This window comes from Rutilus rutilus (assembly GCF_951802725.1).
Source record: "Rutilus rutilus genome assembly, chromosome: 15".
NCBI lineage: Eukaryota > Metazoa > Chordata > Actinopteri > Cypriniformes > Leuciscidae > Rutilus > Rutilus rutilus.
The window spans coordinates 2,057,428-2,074,539 of record NC_140220.1 but is presented as its reverse complement, the minus strand read 5'-3'; the positions used below and the strand labels follow the sequence as shown (position 1 = coordinate 2,074,539).

Below are 17,112 nucleotides of genomic sequence, written 5' to 3'. Positions count from 1 at the left end.
GTCTGACAGTGCACGCTTCGGGCATACACGCTCAGAAAAAGTGCATCATGTGAGAACAGAATGACGATGAAATGTTTACCCGGCAAAGCTTTAAGTAAATCTACTGAAATGGCCACCATAACAGTGGAGTGTGATGTGATGAGAAAGCAGAGGTTAACGCCTGCGGTGCAGGAGCAGCACGCGCTACAGTGCTTTCACATATGCTGCGTTTGCAGTGCGTAACTGACCCACGGCTGTACCACAAACACTTAGGGGAGAGTGGGGTGATTTGTGCCAGGGGGGAAGTAGTTCCACCCCTTGTTTCTGGAAAACCATAGAAGAAATTGGTCATGTGACCACATAATTTTAAAAAGCAATCACTTTTACTCATCCTCCAAAGAAGAGAGACACATGGCATTTTAGTGCAAAAAACAGTTTTTTCCCTTTCAAAGTAACATTTCTATGATTAAGGTTTTTTGATTGTAGTGTCTGAACAATTATAGACAAGATTGAAAACATTTCACACATGTTTTAGTGCTTTAGTAGGCTACACAATGAGTCTATACAGTTAGCATGATGTTAGCTCTTAACTGCTGGATCATGCTAGTTTTTCAAACTTGTGGGTCTGGGGTGATTTGTGCCAAAGGGCCTGGGTTAAGTTGTGCCAGATCCAGACCACCTAGACCTACATACTCACAGGGGATAATCTTGAGAAGTGAGGAGATGGGCATGCCTCATCATTGTTTGACTTAGGCCTGCCTGCTATTTGTTTAATTTAGCTAACACTGATTTCAGTTTTGAGTTTGCACTATGTTATTAAAGAGAAGTTTTATTCCGTTTTTAAGTGGCCTATGTCACAATAGGATGTTTAGAAATTAGCCTAGTCACTTTATTCTTATATGTTACATAATCAACAGACATCTATTGCCAAAGCCTTTTTTGCCTGAAATGAGTCACAAATATCATATATTGTGTTGCTATGGTGCTCTAAATGGTTGCTAGGGCGTAGCTTGATAGCTTCACAATGATCCTGAGAGACTGATTGGTCGTCTGAGTAAAATGAGCCCGCCCCCTTGTCTCTATGACACTGTGATCCAGAGTTATGTTCAATACAAAATCCCTATGCAATTGACCATAGTAGGAAAAACGCATGCTATGGTATTCCAGGGTGACAATATCTAAATAAACCTTAAATGAGTAATTTTGTATTGAATTTATCTTGCTTTCATATAGCATTACGGTTCATAACATTAAAATGTTCTGTTTTACTTCAGAAATCACTGGCACAATTTACCCCAATGTATTCCCCCAAAGGCACAACTTCCCCCGCACCAGGGGTAAGTTGTGCCATGAGACCACTTTTTTCCCAAAAGCTATATTTCTGAAACAATTTATTTCAGATCCAAAGTTATTGTTCTCAGGGATGCACCACATCCTGAAATATATGTACATTCTTAAGTTGAAGGCATTACTGCCATGGCCTCACTTTAAAGTCACTTTGAGTAAAAACTGGCACAACTCACCCCACTTTCCCCTATTTTTTTTTTCTCAAATCCAGAAGTTATCAGCAACTTTTATATATATATATATATATATATATATATATATAAAAAAGCATTTTGTCAGCATTGCGATTCTCTCTATACACATAGGCTACACTCTTTAATAGACGCATTCACGTTTAACACAATTTAAACAACGTATTATTCAATGCATTACTTCTATATAGATTTATATATTAAGTTGCTCAAGCAAGTGGTAAAATATTTAACCATGTAGGCTACTTATATTAAAATCGCAAACATTTTAAATTAAACCTTAAAATGGACAAAAACAGCCGACTCTCATGCCTTTTCTTTTGCATTTAAATTTTAATACAATAAATCTTGCATGTCACAAAGAACTTGTTTTTCCACCTCCACGAATGAGACGAGTGTTGTTCATTATGTCGCCTTGTTGAGGTAAATTGTAGTTTCCCTTGCTCTATGGTCTTAAAGTAAAAAGATGACATAAAACACAAAAAATAGTAGTATTTAATTAAATAGCCTACATTTATGGTGAGATTACTACATTTTATTTCATTACATGCATTTATGGTGAAATTATTAGATTTTCATGTCAATCTGTGTTCATTTTGACCACGAACCATGCGCTGTCACTTTAATTCAGCGCGTGCACATCAGCAGAAATAGATTGCGGAAACGATCTCTGCACTGCTGTATACGCACCGCTCCTGGAACGGATCGCCGGACCGCATCCGCGTGCAGTGTGAAAGCTCTGTCTAACCTATGGAAGCTTGTTTTCGCCACAAAATAAAACATTTTAAAAGATAATTGCGACTTTTTATATCACAATTGAGAGTTTACATCTCGCAATTCTGACTTTATTTCTCAGAATTGCGAGATATAAAGTCAGAATTGCGTGAAATAAAGTCGCAATTGCGTCTTATAAAGTCAGAATTGCGAGATATAAAGTCAGAATTGCGTGAAATAAAGTCGCAATTGCGTCTTATAAAGTCAGAATTCTGACTTTTTTTTCTCGCAATTGCGACTTTATATCACGCAATTCTGACTTTATAACACATAATTGCAAGTTTATATCTCGCAATTCTGACATCTTTTCTCACAATTGTGAGATATAAAGTCCAACTCTAAGGAAAAAAAGACGGACTTTTATTTTATTTAATTTTTTACCTCAGAATAGTTTATTTCTCACAATTCTGACTTTATAACACGCAATTGCGACTTTATATCATGCAATTCTGACTTTATATCTCGCAATTGCGACTTAATTTCTCACAATTCTGACTTCATATATCGCAATTCTGAGAAAAAAAAGTCAGAACTGTGAGATAAAAAGTCGCAATTATTATTATTTATTTATTATTCAGTGGCGGAAGCAAGCTTCCATACTGTTAACATGAGTAGCCTATAGCCTGGCTAACGTCAGACCTCTTTCTCTTTGAGACGTGGCTGTGTCCAAATTCAGGGTCTGCATCCTCCTTAGGATCCTTCCTACCCGGTTGAAGGAGGAGGGGTCCTCCGACGACCGCAAAGCCCGGAAGTCGGTGTTTGTGAATTTGGACAGCCTACCCTTCTTTCACATATTTTCAGAGGAGAAAGGCCGCGAAATTTTAAAATACTACTGTTACTGTGTCACGAAATGTAGTTTTAAGAGTTTTTCAGTCGACAATGTAGTTGTTTAAAGCTCAAATCTGTGGTTTATTTATAAAGAGAGCGCCATTTTAAAAATGTTATCTGACGGTTTCGGAGTTGTGAGATCCAGGGATCACCGGGCGCTCAGCGCTCATGTACCCCGCCGAGAACAGCCTTGCCTCGGCTAGTGCTTCTGACGTTCTGACGTTCGCCGCTGTCAGTCTAGTGAGAATAATTCGTCTTGTGTATATCTAACAGGCGATCTTTGGTTTCATTAACCCTTTAAGTGTCACCCCCCTTTTTTAAAATATACATGAAAATGCACATTTCGACTTTAAATGGTTGTAATTAAAGAATGCTTTGGAGTATAGACGTAAAATTGGTCTTGTTTTAAAGAAGACATTTGGCAGATTTATGTTGAAGTGAAATAAATTAAGAAAGTGAAACAAAAAAAAAGTTATAGAAGTTTGAGTTTATGAAAATGTACTATGTAAAAAATTTAATTATTCATATTTTATATAAAATATATATTTTTAAAACCTGGCCGACTCTAAAACTGCTAGAAAATCAAAGCCAAAAATCTGAATAAGTTGTGTTTCAAATTTTAGGTTGATATCTCAAAAAATGAGCTTTCAGTGAGATTTTGTTTGGGCGCAGTACCAAACATTTTCACTAGGTGACAACCAGACTCCATTACTGCCCATATAAGGGCGCCTCCATTTCCATATGCGTTATTAAAAACATTTTAATATATTTTTTTCTAAAATAATTTAATGGATGATACCTTTTGAACTCTTGGCATGAAAACAAACTGAGGTTTCAACCATTCTTTCATGATTTTTCATGTTCATTGCTATTTCAAAATAAAGGTCTGAACACGCCTTAGGAATATGAAAATATTCTTGTTGCAAATTGATAAATTACAGCTCCTCTCTACTTTATTTTGAAAATCATTCACCAAATATGAAAACTAGAGTTTGTAAGCTTTCAAATGATATATAGTTTGTCAAGATTAGTTTATGTTTATTATAGGATATTACTGTTTTAAATATGTAAAGATTTTGGGCCCACCGGTGGGCCGGTGACACTTAAGAGGTTTTAATCTATAATTTGTTCCTTGGCAGATTGTTGTGGCTGAGGGCAAAGTGAAGTTTCATAACTTTATATATTTAGGCTTATTTAACTTTAACGGTGTAGCCTGCTGTATGTTTGACTGAATCGTTTACTTTATTTCTTGACTTTGTAGCTTCTTATACCTTTTAAAAACTGAAATTTAACAAAAAGAGACAGGGTTGCGTCATTTTATTTTATATAGCCTATGTAATAATATGTTAAAATGTATAAATTTACATTATTTATTATTGTTATTTTAATAATATACCACTTGCGATTATCAATCTATTATAGTTATGCTGTTAAATTATTTTACTCTTCATAGTAACTATTTAACTTTTTGTCTAGATTCTGTAATTGATATTTCATATTCTATTGCTATTATTATAGTATTATACATAAACTATATGCTATTATCAATATATTATTATTATTATTATATAAGTACTTATGATATTATATAATTATACTTTTCATTACTATTTTATTTGCTGTATACTGTTTGTTTATTTTATTGACTAAACTATTTACTATTAGCCTACCTCTCACTTTATCTTATATTTACTATTTGCATTGCACTGTAGTTGTACCATATCATATGTATTACCATAAAGGATCCATCAGTTATCTTTGTTATTGCTAATCGGGTCAATGATAGAATATGCTTTTCCCACAATAAGAAAACTTTATTTAATTTAATGTGAAAATTAAATATCTCAGTATGGGGGTGTTCACAATTCTTATCCAAGAATGAAAAGCCAAATACATGACAAGCCTGAGCTTTGGCCATTCCTTATTAAAAAAAATAAAAATAAACATTTCAACCACTGAAAATTTTTTTTTTTTTGAAAAGCCAGTTTTTAAAAAACTTACATCGAAAAGTATACTCAGAGTCAGAGCCCGTCTACGGAGAGCCTGTCCACTCCCTATTAAGCCCTATTGTACCGAATTTTGGTTGTAGTACCACCAGAGTTCCACTGGGGGCGCTCGCCATGAGTGCAAAATGAATGGGAGTCAATGGGGCTAGACGGCTAAATTTGTCTCTTTCACCCGATTGCCGTTGAGAAATCTCAGATGTGATTGTAGATTTTGCAAGTTCAACATGGGTTTTAGGTCGAAAGTTGAATGAACGAGTACTTATGTCGTTTTGATTTCTTACAGGTTGAGTTGTTGTTGCCCATAACACGCTAGCATTCTGCTAATGACGTCAGCATTCTGACGTCATTGACATTTTGAAAGACTTTTTTAAAGCAAATAAGTGACTCTAAAAAATCTAACACCCAGCAATGTGTAATTTCTTTGCATCTCCTTTCGAATACAACATTCAAATTACTAGACAAAAAATTATATCCTGAGAAAAGTGGATTTTGAGGGGTATACCGCCATTGACCTCCATTCATTCTGCACTCGTCCTGTGAGCGCCCTCATATGGAATCAGAGTGGAACTGCAACCAGTTCAGAAGCCGGAAGTGTAGTGAGAGTGAAACTTCTCGCCATATTAGACATTCTCTGGTATACTCCTCTCCCACTCCGCTACCGCTCGCTTCGTCCGCCATTACGCTCTGCCGAAAAGAATTATGGGATAGGTAGGACGGGAAAGGATCCACCACACCCATCCTTCCAATTCGGGGAAAAGGAGGACGTATTTGTGGGCCGCATTTGAAGGATCCTACGAATTTGGACAGCCTTCGTCGCGGCGCTGTGACGTAACATCCTTCAAATGAGTACTCCGAAGGATGTAGACCCTGAATTTGGACACAGCCGTGGTCTGGGAACCACATGTTCATTTTCTCGTATTTGAGGCGTGGTTTACGAATGCCCAGAGCCGTTTATTGGGCGCTACAAATGTCTATCAAATGCGCCTGCACGTAGCTCATAGCCAATCGTTTCAATTATACCAGATGACGTATGTAGACTAGAGCGACAGAAATTCAACGAAGAAGACGACGATGGGTCAGAGATTTATGTGTACACCAGAGTCCTGCACGGGTCCGATTTAGTAAATCCGCACCCACCCGTACCCACACTGCTTAAAACAGCACCCGACCCGTTTCCCGACAGCAGCACTAATTAAAATCTGCACCCGACCCGCACCCGAAATAAAATCAGTTTAGACTATCACATTATAGACACACTTACAAAAATGTTTATTGCCAGGTCATAGGCCTACAAAAGTTATTACACGACAATTAACACAAGGACAACTTAAAGGAGAACTCCGGTCAATTTTAACATTGAGCTCATTTTTTTGTACATTTGGAGTGCTGTCAATACAGAGAACAACACAAAAATCGGTGTTGCCTACACCGAGTTATTCTATTTTTAAAATTTGCACCCTGTTGACTTCAATAGGGCAAGTACTAAACCTGCTTTTAGGCTCTTAACATCCTTGATGTGTCATTACAAGTGCACAGAAAATGTGAGTGATTCCTTCTGAGTGAACACGAGTGGATCTGACTGCAGTAGATGTGAAAGATATGTATAAAAATGATGTTATTTAAGCCAGCGCAAATACCTGTTTACATCCTGTTTTTCGTTGGAAGTCCAAAGTAGTCGATTGCCGAGTTCACGCGCATAGGTTTAGTTACTTATGATCACGCGCGTGAACTCGGCAATCGACTACTTTGGACTTCCAACGAAAAACAGGATGTAAACAGGTATTTGCGCTGGCTTAAATAACATCATTTTTATACATATCTTTCACATCTACTGCAGTCAGATCCACTCGTGTTCACTCAGAAGGAATCACTCACATTTTCTGTGCACTTGTAATGACACATCAAGGATGTTAAGAGCCTAAAAGCAGGTTTAGTACTTGCCCCATTGAAGTCAACAGGGTGCAAATTTTAAAAATAGAATAACTCGGTGTAGGCAACACCGATTTTTGTCGTTGTTCTCTGTATTGACAGCACTCCAAATGTACAATAAAATGAGCTCAATAGCCGCTTTCCGACCGGAGGAACCTTTTCACAGTTCCTAGAACTATTGGCTAAAGTACCCGGATGTCGGCGTGTTCGCACCGCAGGAACTAGGAACGATTTTAGTTCTAGGAACTCCATTTGTAGGAACTAATTTGGGTCCTACTTCAGAGTAAGGTCTAAACCAGCACTATAGGAACTATCCGTGACGTTAGTGTACGCTGATTGACCGAACGCACGCGGAGCACCAGCACCCGCCATTTTTAAAACAGCTAGAATGTAAACACACAGATTATATAGCCTATATATTTACTCCATAAACTAACTATACAAACATGGAAAACAGTGATAGATGGGTCTCTAAACCTTTATGCTGAAGAGAAAATCCAACGCAACTTTGAGGGGACCAAGCCAAACATGATTATGTTTATCTGCCCAGCTAGCAACACTGGACATCAACCACATAACGTTAGGCTAATAACCTTTTTTTCATATACTGTCTACTTTCTATTACAGTTCTATCTAATAACATATTAAACTGTACTGTTAGACAGATTGCTAACTAATAAACACAGAGAATGCGAGCATTGTTTGCTCTGGCGTTCTCAGCGCCGCCAAAATAAAGGTCCGTCGCGCCGTCAAAATAAAAGTCACCGTGCCTGCGTCACTCCCTTACCCCTCCTACCAGTTCCTATGGCCACTTGGCCAGTGCGAACGCAAACAGCAAAACCGAGTTTAGGGGAGAGTAGTTCTTAGAACTGTTTAGAAGAGGACAGTTCCTAGAACTAAGTTCCTAGAACTACTTGGTCGGAAAGCGGCTATTGTTAAAATTGACCGGAGTTCTCCTTTAAGCCGAAGCTGTCAAAAGGCCGATACATGAAGAACATGGCTGTACGTTACCACAAAACTGAGTAGCCTAATAACATTTTACCAATCGAACCACGCAATTTCGTCTAGCCTACATCTGACCATTTTGGGTTCAAACACGCCCTGCACACCACACATACTTAACAGTGTAAAATATGAAAAATACCGTTCGATAGAACTGCTTTCTACCACAGTTTCTGCGTGCTTCCTCAGGGATGAAGTTCCACATTTGCGGCTATCCAACACGAAAATGTTTGCAGCAAAGCCTTCCACAATATTTTCTTCAGATAACTCCAAATTTCTCCCACACACTGGACTTGATTTTTGATGACGTATTGTCAACAACTTTACAATCTCCACTAGCTATAATTTTCTTCAACTCCTCAGCATCCATCTCGACGACTGCAAGCAGATCGCGCGCGCGGTTATGTCGTCATTGTCTTGCTGCTCCCTCCCCGTTCTGTGATTGGTTCCCTAGCTGAGGCGAAAATCTGGTCCATGGTATCCAGGCTGCCTAGCAGCCTGAATAAAATCGCGCTGTGCTCAAGGCAGCATGGGGAAACCCAGGCTAAGTAGCCTACGGAAAAAAGACGAACTGCAAACGGAGTAGGCTGTGTGTGAAACGGGCGCAAGTCGTTTGTCATGGTTGTAAAAAAACAATGGCTATCTGACATCTTTGCCAGGCGCAAACCAGTACAGAAGTAATCAATGAATTATCAGGGAGGGTCATGCCGTTTTTCACAATCATTTTGGAGCCGGAGGGTCCTAGAAAAACGTATTGCTGGCGAAGGGAGGGTCAAGTCTATTTTGACTATAGATCTCAGAACTCTTCCGGAAGCCCCTTAAATAAAATACAGTCCCTAAGCATGTTTTGGAAAGATTTAAGCTTAATATTTCATATACCTGTACATTTTGTGCACTAGAAAAATTTGCATCTGTTTTTTTCACTGTATTTACTCAAGATTATTTTGGAAAGATTTAGAAACCTTTATTAGTAGAAAACTGAAGTGTATGATAGAAAGTGTGTATTTGATGTGCTTTTTTATTCTCAGAATGACAATTTGGAATGTAAAGAACAACATATGTACAGATATTTATTTTGTTAAGACAAATACCATATACATTAAAGAAATGGGCTCAATGCAAACCAAATTTTTCACATTTTAAAAATGACTTTAAATTATATGTAAATCTTTTGGGGGAAAAAAACAAAAAAGCAAAAACAAAAGTTTTATGTAATTTTTCTGTTTTTGATTTCTATTTTTTGTTATTTATTTATTTTCTTTCATTTCCTGGCAGCTAATGTTAATGTGATAACATGAATATCTAATACCTGTTGTTCTGATGGCACTGAATTAATAAAAATAAAAAATCACTTCAGCTGCAAATGAGAGCTGACGCATTAAATATATAATCTGTAAGACTGATATGGTTTAATATAATATAACCCCTGTAACTTTTTATTTCTTCTTGTGCATAATGTGTATATTACCTTGATTCAAGAACACATCATTACAATAATAATTATTTTACATATGCTTTTAACAGATATATATCTCAAACTCTGTTGTTTTTCTCTTAGTTATTAGTCTTTGATTGTTAAATTATTGTTTAAACTTTATTACTACTTATGCATCTTTTTGGGCATTTAAAGACACGGAAAACATTTGAATTTAGAATTATAAGCATTTAATCAAATGTTCACATATGTTGTGTGTTTTAAAAACAACAGTTAAACATGGAGTGAGTTGTCTGGCATACATACAGTTATATACACTTAATACTATATAGAATACAAGAAAAGAATTACATATGGACTTTCTATTTTCTTTACAGGCTAATGAGAAAAAGCTAATGTAAAGTAAGAGATCAGCACATGTTTAAATGGACTTTACAAGCATGTCACCTTTCCAGTCGGAGAGGAAAACTGTAACCCTGTTTACTCTAGAAATAAATACAAGAAGATGAAACTAAAGGAGATCAGCCGCGATAAAGAAGTTAAAAGGAAGTCAAAATGCGGTGAAGGTTATTTTAAATGTTTTAAGGAAGTGGCTTTCAGGACAGAAAGTTAGTCGTCGATCTTGACAACAGATGCTTTCGGAATAACAGTCAAAATGACTTTTGCTCATAGACATGATTAATAATAATCATGACAATGAAAATAAACATTTCCCTGCAGATATGGCATGAAGGAGAAAGAGAATTGTGACCCTGGACCACAAACCCAGTCTCGAGTCGCACGGGGATATCTGTGGCAATAGCCAACAATACATTGTACGGGTCAAAATTATCGATTTTTCTTTTATGCCAAAAATCATGAGGATATTAAGTAAAGATCATGTTCCATGAAGATATTTAGTAAATTTCCTACCGTAAATATATAAAACATTTATTTTTGTGAGTGAATGCAGCACAATCGCCAACATAAATGAACAACTTTAAAGGAGATTTTCTCAATGTTTCGATTTTTTTGCACCCTCAGATTTTGTAATAGTTGCATCTCGGCCAAAATATTGTCCTATCATAACAAACCACACATCAATGGAAAGCTTATTTATTCAGCTTCTCAATTTTTTTAATACAAATTTTGTGGTCCAGGGTCACAATTATCCATTAAAGTACAGTAGGAGTGCTTTGAGCGTCACTTAAATATAGTTTCTGAAGAGCAACGAACAGAACTGCAAAAAAATAGCAACATTTTTACATTTTCAGGAGAAAAGTGTTGTGTTTGCATGTGCAAAACTTGGCCCTTGACACGCTTATCTATGACAGCGACAACCGAACATCATCTAAACGGTTTAAAATAATGAAACCAAGATGTGTAGAGTACATGCTACAGTTCACTTGACTTGAACATACAGCTTATATAATGTTCTCATGATCCGCCGGGACTCGAGGGTCTTTGGTTCCTGCGAGTCGCAGTCAGAGTTCTCAATCAGGTCCTGTGTTTTCTGCTACTGATCTGTTGATCTGAATCCAGAACATGATGAGATCACAAGCTCCTGGTCTCGGGTGAAGCGTCCCGGTTCCTCACGCCAGGATCAGGTTGTTCCAGACGTCACTTTTGGAGCCGGAAGATCCACTGGGAGAAAGTTTGAGAGCAGAACTCGAGCTCTGAGTTCCCATGTATGTCGGAAACGCAGACACCTATAGACAGAGGAGAGACACTGTGTTACAGCAGCATTTCATATATGAAGAAATGTAAATGAGTAGTTGATGTATTTATTTTACATCAATGATATTGATATTTATGTAGTTGATATTTAAATAAAAATATACAACATTTATCGATGGTATATCTACACTGAACAAGATTATAAACGCAACTCTTTTGTTTTTGACGCTGTTTTTGCCCCCATTTTTCATGAACTGAACTCAAAGATCTAAGACTTTTTCTATGTACACAAAAGGCCTGTTTCTCTCAAATATTGTTCACAAATCTGTCTAAATCTGTGTTAGTGAGCACTTCTCCTTTGCCGAGATGATCCATCCACCTCACAGGTGTGGCATATCAAGATGCTGATTAGACAGTATGATTATTGCACAGGTGTGCCTTAGGCTGGCCACAATAAAAGGACACTCTGAAATGTGCAGTTTTATCACACAGCACGATGCCACAGATGTCGCAAGTTTTGAGGGAGCGTGCGATTGGCATGCTGACTGCAGGAATGTCCACCAGCGCTGGTGCCCGTGAATTGAATGTTCATTTCTCTACCATAAGCCGTCTCCAAAGGCATTTCAGGGAATTTGGCAGTACATCCAACCGGCCTCACAACCGCAGACCACGTGTAACCACACCAGCCCAGGACCTCCACATGCAGCATCTTCACTTCCATGATCTTCTGCGACCCGCCACCCGGACAGCTGCTGCAACAATGGGTTTGCAAAACCAAAGAATTTCTGCACAAACTGTCAGAAACCATCTCAGGGAAGCTCATCTGCATGCTCGTCGTCCTCATCGGGGTCTCGACCTGACTGCAGGTTCATCGTCGTAACCGATTGAGTGGGCAAATGCTCACATTCGATGGCGTCTGGCACTTTGGAGAGGTGTTCTCTTCACGGATGAATCCCGGTTTTCACTGTACAGGGCAGATGGCAGACAGCGTGTATGGCGTCGTGTGGGTGAGCAGTTTGCTGATGTCAACGTTGTGGATCGAGTGGCCCATGGTGGCGGTGGGGTTATGGTATGGGCAGGCGTATGTTATGGACAACGAGCACAGGTGCATTTTATTGATGGCATTTTGAATTTACAGAGATACCGTGACGAGATCCTGAGGCCTATTGTTGTGCCATTCATCTACGACCATCACCTCATGTTGCAACATGATAATGCACGGCCCCATGTTGCAAGGATCTGTACACAATTCCTGGAAGCTGAAAACATCCCAGTTCTTGCATGGCCAGCATACTCACCGGACATGTCACCCATTGAGCATGTTTGGGATGCTCTGGATCGGCGTTTACAACAGCGTGTTCCAGGTCCTGCCAATATCCAGCAACTTCACACTGCCATTGAAGAGGAGTGGACCAACATTCCACAGGCCACAATCAACAACCTGATCAACTCTATGCGAAGGAGATGTGTTGCACTGCGTGAGGCAAATGGTGGTGACACCAGATACTGACTGGTTTTCGGACCCCCCCCCCCCCCCCCCCCCCCAGACCCCCCCAGTACAGTAAAACTGTACCTTTAATTGTTGGCCAGCCTAAGGCACACCTGTGCAATAATCATGCTGTCTAATCAGCATCTTGATATGCCACACCTGTGAGGTGGATGGATTATCTCGGCAAAGGAGAAGTGCTCACTAACACAGATTTAGACAGATTTGTGAACAATATTTGAGAGAAATAGGCCTTTTGTGTGCATAGAAAAAGACTTTGAGTTCAGCTCATAAAAAATGGGGGCAAAAACAAAAGTGTTGGGTTTATAATTTTGTTCAGTGTATATATATATATATATATTGTTTATTATATTCAATATATTAAAATTAATTATAAAAGAGAGGAATATATGATATAAAAAAATAAATAATATTTAATATTATAATTACTATTTATAAACACATTTATATATATATATATATATATATATATATATATATATAATTTAATGTTCTCTAATATGAGCTCATAATCTACACATATTTAACATAAAAATTTAAAATATATATTTAGCGATGTAAATATATATATATATATATATATATATCAGAGAGAAAACACGGCCTGAATATATGAATATATAAAATATATTTATTATATTTAATATTATAATTAATATTTATAAACACATTATATATATATATATATATATATATATATATATATATATGATAAACACTAAAGAAAGACTCCAACTTTTCTCTTTGTAACAACTTGTTCAGGTTTGATTCTAATCATTATGTAACATTATTGAAAAACTGATTTTTTTTTTTTCAGTACAAAAAATGCTATACTTTGACAAATTGTTTTTTTTTTTTTTTTTTATAATTGTGATTTCATAATATGTAGATATGAATCCAACTGGAAAAACATGTGAAATATGTCTTTCAGTTAGTCAAACGGCAAATAGTGGAGCTCTGCAGCCATCTACTGGCTAAAGTGATAATTTATTACTTTTTATTGCATTTTCCAAAAGATGGGCAAAAATCTTACAATTAACCATGTTAAATTATCCATGTGATCCCCATGAATGAAAGTTAAAAAATGTGGGTCTTTTATAAAGTGAATTTTACATAAAAAGCTGTTTTTGAATAAAAACCCCTTAAAAAATTGTTTTTTTACATTTATTTATATAAATTAAAAAAATACCATAAATCCTTCCAAAACTTTATTTTGTTGCCTGGGGTCTCTGGAGTGTTCTCCCTGAACGAACAGCGCACAAGGATTAAAGGGATAATTCACCCCAAAATAAATAATGTCATTGTTTGTTCACTCTCAAATTGTTCCAAATCTGTATAAATGTCTTTGTTCTGCTGAACACAAAGGCAGATATTCTGAAGAATGTTGGTAACCAAGCAGATCTTGGGCCCCATTGACAACCATAGTATTTTTTTCCTACTATGTGGGGCCCGAGATCTGCTTGGTTACCAACATTCTTCAGAATATCTTCCTTAGTGTTCAGCAGAACAAAGACATTTATACAGATTTGGAATAACTTAAGAGTGAGTAAATGATGACTGAATTTTTTTTTGTTGGGAAAGCTATCCCTTTAAAATGAACTCATAAACTCTATAAAGTACTCATAAGGTGCATAATAAAGAGTCTCTGACCGGCGTGTGCATGTAAAGCGATGGCGTCTCCGGCTCCGTCTTTATGGCTCTCGGTTCTTCTGTGGGACTGGAGTTCAGGACACCGGATGACCTCTGACCTTCAGGCACTCCTGTCAATCACAGACAGGTCACAGTCAAAATCACTAGCTGTCCCCAAATGACACACTATACACTATGCACTTATGCACTATGTACTTATGCACTATGTACTTATGCACTTATGCACTATGCACTTATGCACTATGTACTTTTGCACTATGCACTATGCACTATGTACTTATGCACTATGTACTTATGCACTATTCACTTATGCACTATGCACTTATGCACTATGTACTTTTGCACTATGCACTATGTACTTATGCACTTATGCACTATGTACTTTTGCACTATGCACTTATGCACTATGTACTTATGCACTATGCACTTATGCACTATGTACTTATGCACTATGCACTTATGCACTATGTACTTATGCACTATGTACTTATGCACTATGCACTTTTGCACAATGCACTTATGCACTATGTACTTATGCACTATGTACTTTTGCACTATGCACTTATGCACTATGCACTTATGCACTATGTACTTATGCACCATGCACTTATGCACTATGCACTTATGCACTATGTACTTTTGCACTATGCACTTATGCACTATGTACTTATGCACTATGCACTTATGCACTTATGCACTATGCACTTATGCACTATGCACTTATGCACTATGTACTTTTGCACTATGCACTTATGCACTATGCACTATGTACTTATGCACTATGCACTTATGCACTTATGCACTATGCACTTATGCACTATGTACTTTTGCACTATGCACTTATGCACTATGTACTCATGCACTATGCACTTATGCACTATGCACTTATGCACTATGTACTTTTGCACTATGCACTTATGCACTATGCACTATGCACTTATGCACTATGTACTTATGCACTATGCACTTATGCACTATGTACTTATGCACTTATGCACTATGCACTTATGCACTATGTACTTTTGCACTATGCACTTATGCACTATGTACTTATGCACTATGTACTTTTACACTATGCACTTATGCACTATGTACTTTTGCACTATGCACTTATGCACTATGTACTTTTGCACTATGCACTTATGCACTATGTACTTTTGCACTATGCACTTATGCACTATGCACTTATGCACTATGTACTTTTGCACTATGCACTTATGCACTATGCACTATGCACTTATGCACTTATGCACTATGCACTATGTACTTATGCACTTATGTACTATGTATTCAACCGTGTAGTGTATGAACTTTTTACGTTTTTTTTTTATCTTTCAACATCGGAGTCTGAGTGCATGAAGTGTCCAACATTCCACACTTTGTTTTATCGGTTACATAAGTGCATCATCCGGGAACTTAAAGCGCATATAGAATTTTCAGTGTGAACGCACTACTCGCACTATTTATACCACAGAATGGTGTAGAATAGTGCAGAAGTATGAGATTTGGGACGCACCTACTGAGAATCACTGAGAATCAAGAGCTCTCGAGGAATCAAGATACTGAATGAGTTTTCTATCTGAGTGTCTGCACTCACCAGGTTTGGACTTGTCGATGTTTTTGGGTTTGCGCTTGCGAGTCTGAATTCCCTCTTTCTTCATGGCGAGAGGACGAGGAACCTGAACACAAGAGCAGAAGTTTGAGTCTCAGAGATCTGGTGTTTTGTTCGTTCAATTCAACGATTTGCAAAAATTAAAAAATTGCTTTATTGGCATGACTGTAAATAATACAATATTGCCAAAGCTTGGAATACACATAATAATAATAATAAAAAAAAACATAAAAATAATAGAAGAAAATATTATAACATAACTTAAATTTAAATAAACAGTGTGACAAATTAGAATATGTGTGAACATTTGATACCACAGTGTTTTAACACACACACACACACACATTACCAAGGGTTACTGTGTTTCTCAGTCTCCATCTGCTGGTTACACGTGTTACTACAGCCTCTCTCTCTGTGTGTTCAGCTGTACATTTGTTCTGCCATAGGATAAAGTAGAATAATAATAGAAGAAAGAGTCTCACCCCGTGGAGTTTCATGTAGAGTCCGCAAGCGTTGCAGACCGGCTCCCCCTCGGCATTACGTCTCCAGAGAGTCGTTGTGCTCGTCTGACAGTTCGTGCAGGACAAACCAACACGCCTGGAGGCAGACTGAGAGAGAGAGAGAGAGTGGGGAGAGAGAGAGAGAGAGTGGGGAGAGAGAGGGGGGGAGAGGGGGAGAGAGAGAGAGAGAGTGGGGAGAGAGAGAGAGAGTGGGGGGAGAGAGAGAGAGAGAGAGAGAGGGGAGGGGGAGAGAGAGAGAGAGAGTGGGGAGAGAGAGAGAGAGTGGGGAGAGAGAGAGAAAATAAGTAATGCAAAATAAAAAATAAACTTGCTGCAATTAAAAATAAATGCTGAAATAATAAAAGAAAAGAAAAGAAAAAATAAACCTGCTGCAAACACTGAAACATAAAAAATGAAAACATGCTGAAAACACTGCAATAATAAAGTCACACAAAACATACAATAAATCTGCTTAAATTAAAAAATAAATATTGGAATAATAAAAAGTAAAGCAAAACTTGCTGCAACTGAAACACTGAAGAAGAAAAAATGGGTTTGTTTCAGTTGTTTTGTATGTAAGTTTCGGGCAAACACACACACTGTGTATTAATTATAACAGGTCGACAACATGATAAACTTGTGTTTAATAATCTGTGTGTTTACTGCAATACATCTGAAGAATATCAGTTTCCCAGT

The 17,112-nt window shown here is 37.5% G+C and overlaps 2 protein-coding genes across 2 annotated transcripts in view; both read right to left on the bottom strand.

Moving 5' to 3' along the window:
- The window catches only part of ctsbb (cathepsin Bb), a 214,730-nt gene that overhangs the window by 28,121 nt on the left and 169,497 nt on the right, over positions 1 to 17,112 (bottom strand). The gene's annotated exons all lie outside the window — the stretch shown is intronic.
- Positions 9,699 to 17,112, bottom strand: part of gata4 (GATA binding protein 4) — a 13,676-nt gene continuing 6,262 nt past the window's right edge. The window contains exons 3-6 of the mRNA XM_084432890.1: positions 16,399 to 16,524; positions 15,902 to 15,983; positions 14,305 to 14,414; positions 9,699 to 11,179 (exon numbers count right to left, since the gene is read on the bottom strand). Of these exons, the coding sequence (XP_084289016.1) occupies positions 11,063 to 11,179; positions 14,305 to 14,414; positions 15,902 to 15,983; positions 16,399 to 16,524 (435 nt within the window). The 3' untranslated portion in view covers positions 9,699 to 11,062. The remainder of the gene's footprint in view (positions 11,180 to 14,304; positions 14,415 to 15,901; positions 15,984 to 16,398; positions 16,525 to 17,112) is intronic.